Source organism: Scomber japonicus, chromosome 21 (assembly GCF_027409825.1).
Source record: "Scomber japonicus isolate fScoJap1 chromosome 21, fScoJap1.pri, whole genome shotgun sequence".
NCBI classification, from domain to species: domain Eukaryota; kingdom Metazoa; phylum Chordata; class Actinopteri; order Scombriformes; family Scombridae; genus Scomber; species Scomber japonicus.
The window spans coordinates 4,509,840-4,522,339 of record NC_070598.1 but is presented as its reverse complement, the minus strand read 5'-3'; the positions used below and the strand labels follow the sequence as shown (position 1 = coordinate 4,522,339).

The 12,500-nt window shown below is 43.3% G+C and overlaps 1 protein-coding gene across 1 annotated transcript in view; it reads right to left on the bottom strand.

Annotated features, from left to right (window-relative positions):
• The window catches only part of smchd1 (structural maintenance of chromosomes flexible hinge domain containing 1), a 51,988-nt gene that overhangs the window by 6,625 nt on the left and 32,863 nt on the right, over nt 1-12,500 (bottom strand). Inside the window, 6 exon segments of the mRNA XM_053342826.1 lie at nt 171-332; nt 5,991-6,109; nt 6,196-6,281; nt 7,219-7,382; nt 9,180-9,404; nt 10,308-10,436. Coding sequence (XP_053198801.1) covers nt 171-332; nt 5,991-6,109; nt 6,196-6,281; nt 7,219-7,382; nt 9,180-9,404; nt 10,308-10,436 — 885 coding nt within the window.

Here is a 12,500-nt window from a genome sequence, read left to right as displayed (position 1 = left end):
CGAGTAGAACTGTGTGGTGGAAAAGTGCCATTAATGTGCCTCAATATAAAAAAAATATTCTTAACATTAAAAATATAACAATTAAAAGCATCTCAAGTGTGCAGGAGTATTGGAGAAAGGGGAGAAATGATTTGCAACAGAAGTCCAGCTCTATAAAAACTCTTTCTTACCATCTCTGGTCCACTGATGAGTTTAAACTGCGTAGGAACTCCGGCCGTCGCCTCCACGATGACTCGCTCCACGTAGCTCTTATAGCTGAAGATGATTTCTCTGGAGCCGAGGGTCCCAGACTGGAACCGAACCCCCGTCAATACGACAGAACCGCTGCTCCCCTGATTTCAACACACAGAGTAAGAACGTTTAAAAGGTACTCAAAAAGAAGGGAAGAAAAAAAGAGAAAGCATTATAATAACCTGATTACTGTAAATTTACATAAATACAAACTGCAGCTCCCTCACTTCCTGTATTATTGATAGGAAACACTACTTCCTGACTTTTTCGGAGCAGTAAAAGGACCGACAGACAGATAAAGGACAACTTGTGTGTTTGAATGTTAAAAATAGTGAAATGTTCAGTGGTAGAATCTAAGGCTGGGCTGATATGCTTTTGTGCCGATTCGATTCTCTAACGATTTTTTTGGGTCCCGATTTGATTTAAATTGCGATTCTGATTAAAACACGTATTGTGATTTTTGTTTCCTTAAACAAGAACAGGTTGAACCAAACACTTATTGATAATACATCATAAGTCACATTTACAAAAAACATAAAAACACACATCACATCAGTTTGTGAGATTTATAAATAAATAAAGAGACAAAACACAACAGGCCGGTTTGACTTTGTGGAGTGTAATGGCACAGAATACATGATCGTATAATAAAGATTAGTCGTCCAAAAAATAAATAAATAAAAAAATAAAAAAATCGCCAGAAAAAAATCAAAAAAATTGCGATTAATGTAAAAAAACGCATTTTTTTTTTTGGCCCAGTCCTAGTAGAAACAGATTTATTTAGGATTTATAGAGGAGATTTTCATGCTAGTTTCAGTTTTACCTGACTTTGGAAGGAATTATTTAATTATGAGGATGCATCGCTATGTAAACTACTTACAGTCAAGCCCGAAATTATTCATACCCCTTTTGGACATGCCAGTTTTTGTTCAAATGTAAATAAAAGCTGACTGAAATATTTTTTTTACCACAATGATGCCTTTTGTACATCGTCTTTTTATCTTTTTGGAGACGCCTGTGTCACTTCCGGTCAAAAAACAACTTGCTGGTTGAATAAAAGTAACTTAAAGTCAAAATTTGCCAGGGGTATGAATAATTTCGGGCTTGACTGTACATCCTGTTGCTCAGCTGGCACAGAAACACCTTATGTTTATTAAGTTCTCATGCACATCGTGGATGGAAACCAACTTTCTCCACAAGAACTCAGGTTCCTCTTATCCTCGAACCCGACTGCCAAGTGTCTTGTTTACATGATGGCAAAGAAATGAGTTTATTATATAACAAAGCTGACTTTAAACACACTGCATGAAGTGAAATCTGACAATACACACATGCACAGAACCATCAAATCTCTCTAAATTGCTTGAGCAGCATAAACATAATACTGTAATTGCTCTTTTATTTCCTATGACAGTGAAGGGGATCTGCTGGCATCCTACTGCAGTGTGTATATATCAGAGGAGTCAAACTCATTTTCATTCAAGGGCCGGATCATTAAAAAGATGGAAGGAAAGAAGGAAGGAAATAAGAAGGGAAGGAAGGAAAGACAGACAAAAGGAAAGAGGGAAGAAAGGTAGGAAGGACAGACAGAAGGAAGGAAGGTAGGAAGGACAGATGGAAGAAACGGAGGAAGGAAAGAAGGAAGGAAGGAACGAACGAAGAAAGGAAAACAGGAAGGTAGGAAGGACAGATGGAAGAAACAGAGGAAGGAAGGAAGGAAGAACAGAAGGAAGAAAGGGAGGAAGGACAGATGGAAGGAAGGAAGGAAGGAAGGAAGGAAGGAAGGACAGAAGGAAGAAAGGGAGGAAGGACAGGTGGAAGGAAGAAAGGAAAAAAGGAAGGACAGAAGGAAAGAAAGAAGGACAGATGGAAGGTAGGAAGGAAGGAAGGAAGAAAGGAAGGAAGGACAGATGGAAGGAAAAAAGGAAGGTAGGAAGGACAGAAGGAAAGAAAGAAGGACAGATGGAAGGAAGGAAGGAAGGAAAAGAACACAGAAAGGAAAGTGGGCTGGATCGCACCCCTCAGCGGGCCGGTTCTGGCCCACGGGCCGCATGTTTGACACCCCTGGTATATATATTACACTCCTAATGATAATTATATTCATCATTAATGGATATACTAGGGATTCAGATGAAGGACAGATGGAAGTATGTTCATTCCTGATTTAAAGTGCACTTACTGATTGAGTTTTGAGATGGAAGAAACGGAGGAAGGAAGGAAGGAAGAACAGAAGGAAGAAAGGGAGGAAGGACAGATGGAAGGAAGGAAGGAAGGAAGGAAGGAAGAACAGAAGGAAGAAAGGGAGGAAGGACAAATGAAAGGAAGAAAGGAAAAAAGGAAGGTAGGAAGGACAGAAGGAAAGAAAGAAGGACAGATTGAAGAAAGGGAGGAAGGACAGACGGAAGGAAGAAAGGAAAAAAGGAAGGTAGGAAGGACAGAAGGAAAGAAAGAAGGACAGATGGAAGAAAGGAAAAAAAGGAAGGAAGAACAGAAGGAAGAAAGGGAGGAAGGACAGATGGAAGGAAGAAAGGAAAAAAGGAAGGAAGGAAGGAACGAACGAAGAAAGGAAAACGGGATGGTAGGAAGGACAGATGGAAGAAACAGAGGAAGGAAGGAAGGAAGGAAGAACAGAAGGAAGAAAGGGAGGAAGGACAGATGGAAGAAACAGAGGAAGGAAGGAAGGAAGGAAGAACAGAAGGAAGAAATGGAGGAAGGACAGATAGAAGGAAGGAAGGAAGAACAGAAGGAAAGAAGGAAAGAAAGAAGGACAGATGGAAGAAAGGGAGGAAGGAAGGAAGAACAGAAGGAAGAAAGGGAGGAAGGACAGATGGAAGGAAGGAAGGAAGGAAGGAAGAACAGAAGGAAGAAAGGGAGGAAGGACAAATGAAAGGAAGAAAGGAAAAAAGGAAGGTAGGAAGGACAGAAGGAAAGAAAGAAGGACAGATGGAAGAAAGGAAAAAAAGGAAGGAAGAACAGAAGGAAGAAAGGGAGGAAGGACAGATGGAAGGAAGAAAGGAAGAAAGGAAAAAAGGAAGGAAGGAAGGAACGAACGAAGAAAGGAAAACAGGATGGTAGGAAGGACAGATGGAAGAAACAGAGGAAGGAAGGAAGGAAGGAAGAACAGAAGGAAGAAAGGGAGGAAGGACAGATGGAAGAAACAGAGGAAGGAAGGAAGGAAGGAAGAACAGAAGGAAGAAATGGAGGAAGGACAGATGGAAGGAAGGAAGGAAGGAAGAACAGAAGGAAAGAAGGAAAGAAAGAAGGACAGATGGAAGAAAGGGGGTATGAAAAGGGAGCAGCCAGCGTCAAGTTCAGGGACAGATTAAATGAAATAGCGCCAAGAGAGTGAGACAAGGGAACAAGTCGAAAAGGGGGGGGGGGGCAGATAAAACAAGTGTGTGTTGTATGAGAGAATTAAAAAAAAACAGGATGGACATATTAGGGCAGGGGTGTCAAACATGCGGCCCGTGGGCCAGAACCGGCCCGCCAAGGCTTCCAATCCGGCCCACTTTCCTTCCTGTCTTCTTTTCCTTCCTACCATCCTGTCATCTGTCCTTCTTTCCTTCCTCCCTTTTTTACTTCTTTCCTTCTTTGTTTCCTTCCTTCCATCCTTCCTTCCTTCCTTCCATCTTTCCTTCATCTTCTTTTCTTTTCTTTTCTTCCTTGTCTTCTTTTCCTTTCCTTCCTAATCCCTTTTCTTTCTTTCCTTCCTTCCTTTTGTGTTTCCTTTCCTCCTTCCTTTCCTTCCTAATCCCTTTTCTTTCTTTCCTTCCTTCCTTCCTTCCTTCCTTCCTTTTGTGTTTCCTTTCCTCCTTCTTTTCCTTCCTAATCCCTTTTCCTTCCTTCCTTCCTTTTGTCTTTCCTTCCCTCCTTTCTTTCCTTCCTATCACTTTTCCCTTCTTTCCATCCTTGTTTCCTTCCTTCCTTTTGTCTTTCCTTCCCTCCTTCCTTTCCTTCCTAATCCATTTTCCTTCCTTCCTTTTGTCTTTCCTTCCCTCCACCCTTGTTTCCTTCCGTCCTCCCTTCCATCTTTTTATTGGTCCGGCCCACATGAGATCAAATTTGGCTGTATGTGGCCCTTGAACGAAAATGAGTTTGACACCCCTGTATCAGGACAAGTGTGTGGGCGTTGTTTAAGAAATGCTAGTGTCAGCAAAAAGTTAGAGTTAGGCATGACATCATCGGAGGAGGTCTTAGGAAGGGTATAAAGCAGGGATGTCAAACATGCGGCCCGTGGGCCAGATCCGGCCTGCCGAGGGGTCCAATCCGGCCCACTTTCCTTATTCCTCCCTTCCTGTCTTCTTTTTCTTCCTTCCTTTCTTCCTGTCTTATTTTCCTTCCTTCCTTCCTGCCTTCCTTCCTTCCTTCCTTCCTTTATTCCTTCCGTCTTTCATTCCTGTCTACTCTTCCGTCTCCTCCTCCTTTTCCTCCTTTCTTCCTTCCATCTTGCCTGCCTGCCTGCCTTCCTTCCTTCCTTCCTTCCTTCCTTCCTGTCTACTCTTCCTTCTCCGCCTTCTTTTCCTTCCTTTCTCCCTTCTATCTGTCCTTCCTCCCTTTCTTCCTTCTATCTGTCCTTCCTCCCTTTCTTCCTTCCATCTTTCCTTCCTTCCTTCCTTCCTTCCTTTCATATTTTTAATGATCCGGCCCATGTGAGATCAAATTGGGCTGTATGTGGCCCTTGAATGAAAATGAGTTTGACACCTCTGGTATGAAGTATATTACTGCTCTCTAAAACTCTACTGCCCTCAGCCTTGGAAGACTCCTGCTGATTTCTGAGACTCACAAAGTGTTCGTTATCGTCTCACTACTACAACAACAAACCTGCAGAGCCTATAAATTGATAAGGGCCATAAATCAAAGGTCTTCCACTTCACTACGATGACCTTTGACCACAGAAACATTAATTACCCCTCGCTCATGCAGGAATGCCTCTGATGCCGCCCTAAGCAGAGGAGGAATGTTTGCTTTGTACTCAGATAAAGTGTGTTTCAACGTCCCTTATCAGTGTCAGTGTCATTCATATTTTATTGTTGGATTAACCCTCTCATGCTTAAATGCTGTGATTGCAGGCGGGGAGTTCTGGTCCTCTGAAATGAGGAAGTAACTTAGAACTGCATTCTATCAAAAGGCCACCAGGGGGCGACCGTCTCTATACAAGTCAATGGAGAATTCACCAACTTCTCACTTGATTTCTAACCTCAGTAAACATTTTCAAAATGTGTTTATGGTCTCAATCGCTAGTTTAAAGCCTTCTTCAATGCAGTATGATGTTCATTTGGGACATTTTGGCCTCCCTGATTTTATATGTGACGATAAAGCAGGGTATGCCTTAGGGCGTGGCTACGTCCTGATTGACAGGTTGATTGACCAATGTCCTCGAGATCCAGCCCTCGCAACCATAGCAACCTCCCCGCTCCGCCCATGACCCCGCCTCATGCCCATATAAGTAGAATCTGTGTTTTTATTTTTCCCAGCATGCACCTGAAATTTTCAAGATGGCGCTGCCTAGATTAGAAACTATTGGCTTCCGAGCAGCAGTCCACAAACCAATGGGTGACGTCACGGATGTTACGTCTATTTCTTTTATACAGTCTATGTGTGATTGGGTTAATGCAGTGGTTCCAAAACTTTCTTTCTTTTATGGTGCGGAGGAGGATAAAGAAGGTGAAGAGGTGAAGTGGAGGAAGTGAAATGTGTTTGACTGAAGGACTGAAATCTTTCACTCTCTAAATGTAAAGTTCATGTATCTTTGTCCTCACCTGCCATGTGAAGGTGACGGCTGACTTGTCCAGACCTTCAGCCTCCACAGAGAAATCCTTCACGCAGGCGGAGGTCAGCGTCTTCGTTACATTATCGTACTGATCCACAAGCTCAAGGTCTGAGGATGGAAACATAGAGTGTAATCAACCATTCACCTAAAGAGTAAGATTATTTTGGGGGGGAGGTTAGGTTCATCATACTCACTGATGTTTCCAGGGAGAGTTTCTCCCAGCCTCATCGTGTTTTGAGGCAACGTTGCTTTTAGCCGGGTTGGTTCATCTGGACGAGGCCTGCAGGAAAACGGGGAAAAATCTATCTGGCACTTTTTGGAAAATCTTGATAGATGCTACTCTCATGCCTGTACCATGACTCCAAAACTAAACGTTACCTTTTTACTACTTACACTTAATTATCCTTGGTTACTGTTGTATGATCACTGTATCTGCTGCTGTATTTTAATATATATATATTTTTTTAGAAATATGTTTATTGATTTTCAATGTAGAGAAAATGAAAAAATAAATAAATAAATAAAATAAAAAATTATAAAAAAATAAAAAAAAATAAAAAAATAAAGAAACATTATAAAAATAAAAAAATAAAAAAAATAAAAAATTATAAAAAAATAAAAAAAAATAAAAAAAAACATTATATATATATATAAAAAAAAATAAAAAAAATAAATAAATATATATATATATATATATATATAAAATGAAGAGAAAAAATAAATAGAGGAAAAAGAGAAGAGAAGAAAAAAGGAAAGAGAAAAGAACACAGCACATCAAGCATTAAAACGATATTTCATGGTCATAAAATGAGTATCTACTATATAGACAGAATATAAAAGCAGAAAAATAAATAATAATAATAATAATAAAAGTAAAATAAATAGGTCGGTAGACATATACAAGATCATACTCTTGTTCGCACTGTGAGGCTTTGTGTCTATGGGCTCACATTTTTAAAGGTAATCCAGTACTGGGTAAAGTTTATCTTATCTATATATCTTATCTTAAATCCAGCAGCAGACTATCTTCACCTACATTAGCATTAAGATTGGAAACTGTTGCTCCTTCCCAAACATTACTTTTGTGTGTTAGTTGTTACCCTAGTTTTAAATCTCTGTGCTAAACTACATGAGTATCAATCTAACTGACATCATTTCCAAATCATTGAACTCTTCCTTTGAGCTTGCGAGCACTGAATCCCGGCTTTGAGACTTACGTAATAGTAAAGGAGGCTGACACATCCTGTTTGTTGTAGGAAACTTGGTAGAAGTTGGTAGGTGCAGCAGAAGTCTTCTTCAGCTGCACCTGAGTAGGAACCTGTATATCCGGCAGCTTCCCCCGAACCAGATCTTTAAGGTTTACATCGTCTGTCCAGTTAACCTTTAATAAAAGTTAAAGAGAAGAATAAAAATAGTGCTTTAAAATCTTCCTACATGATTAAACAACAGCTCTGATACGTAATAACGAGGATGCATTAACCCTCCTGGTGTCCTCGAGTCAAGGAAGGAAGGGAGGAAGAAGAGAGGAAAGGAGGAAGGAAAGGAGGGGGGAAGGAAGGAAGGGGGGAAAGGAAGGAAGGACAGAGGAAAGAAGGAAGGAAGGAAGGAAGGAAGGAAGGTAGGAGGGAGGGAGAAAGGAAAAGGAAAAGAGGAAGGGAGGGAGGAAGAAGGGAGGAAGAAGGAAGGAAATGAGGGGGAAAGAAGGAAGGGGGGAAAGGAAGGAAGGATGGTAGGAGGGAGGGAGAAAGGAAAAGAGGAAGGGAGGGAGGAAGGAAGGAAAGAAGGAAGGGAGAAAGGTAGTGGGATCAAAGAAAGAGAGAAGGAGGGAGGGAGGAAGGAAGGAAAGAAGGAGGGAGGCAGGAAGGAAAGAATGAGGGAGGGAGGAAGGAAGGAAAGAAGGAAGGGAGGAAAAAAAGAGAAGGAGGGAGGGAGGAAGGAAGGAAGGAAAGAAGGAGGGAGGCAGGAAGGAAAGAATGAGGGAGGGAGGAAGGAAGGAAAGAATGAGGGAGGGAGGAAAGAAAGAGAGAAGGAGGGAGGGAGGAAGGAAGGAAAGAAGGAGGGAGGCAGGAAGGAAAGAATGAGGGAGGGAGGAAGGAAGGAAAGAAGGAAGGGAGGAAAGAAAGAGAGAAGGAAGGATGGAGGAAGGAAGGAAGGAAAGAAGGAGGGAGGCAGGAAGGAAAGAATGAGGGAGGGAGGAAGGAAGGAAAGAAGGAGGGAGACAGGAAGGAAAGAATGAGGGAGGGAGGAAGGAAGGAAAGAAGGAGGGAGACAGGAAGGAAAGAATGAGGGAGGGAGGAAGGAAGGAAAGGAGGGAGGGAGGCAGGAAGGAAAGAAGGAGGGAGGGAGGAAGGAAGGAAAGAAGGAAGGGAGGAAAGAAAGAGAAGGAGGGAGGGAGGAAGGAAGGAAGGAAAGAAGGAGGGAGGCAGGGAGGAAAGAATGAGGGAGGGAGGGAGGAAGGAAAGAAGGAAGGGAGGAAAGAAAGAGAGAAGGAAGGAGGGAGGACAGAAGGAAGGAAAGAAGAAGGGGGGAAGGAAGGAAAGAAGGAGGGAGGCCGGAAGGAAAGAATGAGGGAGGGAGGAAGGAAGGAAAGAAGGAAGGGAGGAAAGAAAGAGAAGGAGGGAGGGAGGAAGGAAAGAATGAGGGAGGCCGGAAGGAAAGAATGAGGGAGGGAGGAAGGAAGGAAAGAAGGAAAGAAAGAGAGAAGGAGGGAGGGAGGAAGGAAGGAAAGAAGGAGGGAGGCAGGAAGGAAAGAATGAGGGAGGGAGGAAGGAAGGAAAGAAGGAAGGGAGGAAAGAAAGAGAGAAGGAAGGAGGGAGGAAGGAAGGAAAGAAGGAGGGAGGAAGGAAGGAAAGAAGGAGGGAGGCAGGAAGGAAGGAAAGAAGGAAGGGAGGAAAGAAAGAGAGAAGGAAGGAGGGAGGAAGGAAGGAAAGAAGGAGGGAGGCAGGAAGGAAAGAATGAGGGAGGGAGGAAGGAAGGAAAGAAGGAAGGGAGGAAAGAAAGAGAAGGAGGGAGGGAGGAAGGAAGGAAAGAAGGAGGGAGGCAGGAAGGAAAGAATGAGGGAGGGAGGAAGGGAGGAAAGAAGGAAGGGAGGAAAGAAAGAGAGAAGGAAGGAGGGAGGACAGAAGGAACAGTAAAAAACAGACGGGGTCAATTTGACCCAGTAGGAAGGTTAACACACCTTGATCGTGGCGGCTATTTCAGCAGTGAGCGAGACTTCTCTGCCAGCTTCATCGTACAGTTTGTAGAACAGGTTCTCCAGCACGCCTCCAGCCAACCATTCAATCTTTTCCTTATTCTTCAAGACCAGATTCTCTTCATTCTGGCAGCACAGCTCCATCCGGGACACTCTGGTGCTCGGCAGCACGGTCAGCTCTCTCTCCACCGGCGATACATTCTTCCAACCCTTGGAGGAAAATGGAGAAAAAAGAGAGAGAGAGAGAGAGAGCTGTCATGACTGAAAGCTTTGACTGCAGAGTAGGGCTGGGCAATTAATGGAAAAATGATCCAAACCGACATTTAGAAACTCTAATCTTGCTCATGTCAATTAATGGTGGTGTTCACCGTTGCCATGACAACAAGGGTTGCATATCTTTAAGGAATTTGAAAACTTGTCTCCAGTGATGATTTTAACCCAAACCATCTTTACATAGTTCTAATCAAGTAAACTAGACATTAACCCTCCTGTTGTCCTAGAGTCAAGGGAGGAAGGAAGGAAGGAAGGAAAGGAGGGAAGAAGGAAAGGATCTGTTTTGACTGTTCCTTCTTTCCTCCCTTCCTTCCTTCCTTCCTCCCTCCCTCCTCCTTCTTCTTTCCTTCCTTCCTTCCTTCCTCCATCCTTCTTACCTACCTTCCTTCCTTCCTCCATCCTTCTTTCCTACCTTCCTTCCTTCCTCCCTCCCTCCTTCTTTCCTTCCTTCTTTCTTTCCTTCCTCCATCCTACCTTCTTTCCTCCTTCCTTCCCTCCTCCCTCCCTTCCTTCTTTCCTCCGTCCTTCCTTCCTCCATCCTACCTTCTTTCCTTCCTTCCTTCCTTCCTCCTTCCTTCTCTCCTCCCTCCTACCTTCTTTCCTCCCTCCTTCCCTCCTTCCTTCCTTCCTCCCTGCCTCCCTTCTTTCCTTCTTCCTCCCTGCCTCCCTTCCTTCCTTCCTTCCTTCCTTGACTCGAGGACAACAGAAGAGATAATTGTTCATTAATCGTAATCAAGGTTAAAAGTTCAATTAATCATGATTTTGATTTCTGCCATAATCTCCCAGCTCTAGATGCAGAGGCTTTAACATAAGAAGGAAGCAGTGGTTTCTTTTACTTACCAGCAGGTCAAATTTGACTTTGAGTTGTTGTGGTTCTCCTTTGATAATTAAGAGATTTATGGGCTTTGTGACAAGCTGTCCAGCTCCAGTGCTGCTGCAGTCAGCGTTCACTGCTGGGAGAGACGGCACCTGCAGAAACCAACCAGCACAGTCTGTGTTATTCATTCAGACACAGAGAGGAGTTTGGAGGTTTGTGCATTAATTACATCAGTTTCAGTCCAGTAAAAACAAAATGTGTTGTGGTGGATTTCAAATAAACTGACAAAGCTTCAAACTTTGATTAACAAATGAGATTAACTTTGATTAACAAATCTGTGTCAGTCTGCAGAGTCTTACTGCTCATAATCTTCTTTAATACACTTTCATAATATGTGTACTTTAATTAAAGTCCTTCTTAATGCCACTACACAAACATAGTTACACACAGGCAGCAGGTGCATATTAATTAAAGTCGTATCGACACAATTAACCCTCCTGTTGTCCTCGAGTCAAGGAAGGAAGGGAGGAAGAAGAAAGGAAAAGAGGGAGGGAGGGAAGAAGGAAGGAAGGAGGGAGAGAGAGAGGGAGAAAGGAAAAGAAGAAGGGAGGAAGGAAGGAAAGAAGGATAGAGGAAAGCATGACAGAGGAAAGAACGTAGGGAGGAAGGTAGAGGGGAGGAAAGAAGGAAGGAAGGAAGGAGGGAAGGAAGGAGGGAGGGAGAGAGGGAGAAAGGAAAAGAAGAAGGGAGGAAGGAAGGAAAGAAGGATAGAGGAAAGCAGGACAGAGGAAAGAACGTAGGGAGGAAGGTAGAGGGGAGGAAAGAAGGAAGGAAGGAAGGAGGGAAGGAAGGTAGGAAGGAGGGAGGAAAGAAGGACAGAAGGAAGGAAGGAGGAAGGAAGAAAGAAAGGGGGATTGAGGAAGGAAAGAAAGAGAGAAGGAGGGAGGGAGGAAGGAAAGAAGGAACAGTCAAAACAGACAGGGTTAATTTGACCCGGGAGGACGACAGGAAGTTTACCTGAACTGTCCAGTAGGGGTCCCTCAAAGATCCATACTTGGACCTATCTTGCTAACTGCTATGGCTCATGTTTAGGACTGGCTCACTGATTCATGTCTCTCTTTAAATGTTAAAAAAAAGTGTCTGCATGTTTTTTGCTAAAAAGCCGCCAACTATTGATCATTCTGGTGTCTTTCTGGGAGGGGAGGAGCTCGCTTTGGTGAGTGAGTTCAGATACTTGGAAGTCATCCTGGATTCGACACTCTCATTCAAGAAACACATCAAAAAAAAGTGTCAAACTATGTCAAATACAACCTGGCAGTTTGCAGTAGGAGCAGTAGGTGGGGCTAAATGAGCCTGTTTTTTTTTTTGTTACAGATTACTAGTGTCTCTTACCATACCATACTCAGCATGACGCCATAAAGTGTGAAGAAACATGTCAAAGAATGATTGATAATAGTCCAGAATAACTTGAGGATATCACATTCTGCTCAAACTGTGTACTGAAGATATTTGACCCACTCTGTGACAGAATATAAGACTCCGGTGTGTTTCTGGAGTGAATCTTTGTCAGTGTCTCAGGCATGTAGCCCTGTAGCCGTACCATGCCCCCCCCCCCCCCAGCAATGGCTCTGCACCCCCCACTTTGGGAACCACTGGCTTAATGCATGCTGTGATTGGCTTCATGCATGCTGTGATTGGCTTAATGCATGCTGTGATGGGCTTCATGCATGCTGTGATTGGCTTCATGCATGCTGTGATTGGCTTCATGCATGCTGTGATTGGCTTCATGCATGCTGTGATTGGCTTCATGCATGCTGTGATTGGCTAAATGCATGCTGTGATTGACTTCATGCATGCTGTGATTGACTTCATGCATGCTGTGATTGGCTTCATGCATGCTGTGATTGGCTTCATGCATGCTGTGATTGGCTTCATGCATGCTGTGATTGGCTTCATGCATGCTGTGATTGACTTATAATAACCGCCAACTATTGATCATTCTGGTGTCTTTCTGGGAGGGGAGGAGCTCGCTTTGGTGAGTGAGTTCAGATACGTAGGAGTCATCCTGGATTCGACACTCTCATTCAAGAAACACATCAAAAAAGTGTCAAACTCTGTACCAAACTATTAACCAGCTGGTCACTGGCATGTACGACAGCACTTAAACCAATAGAATCTCTCTATAAAAAAGCCCTAAAGACTCTGGATAGAAAACC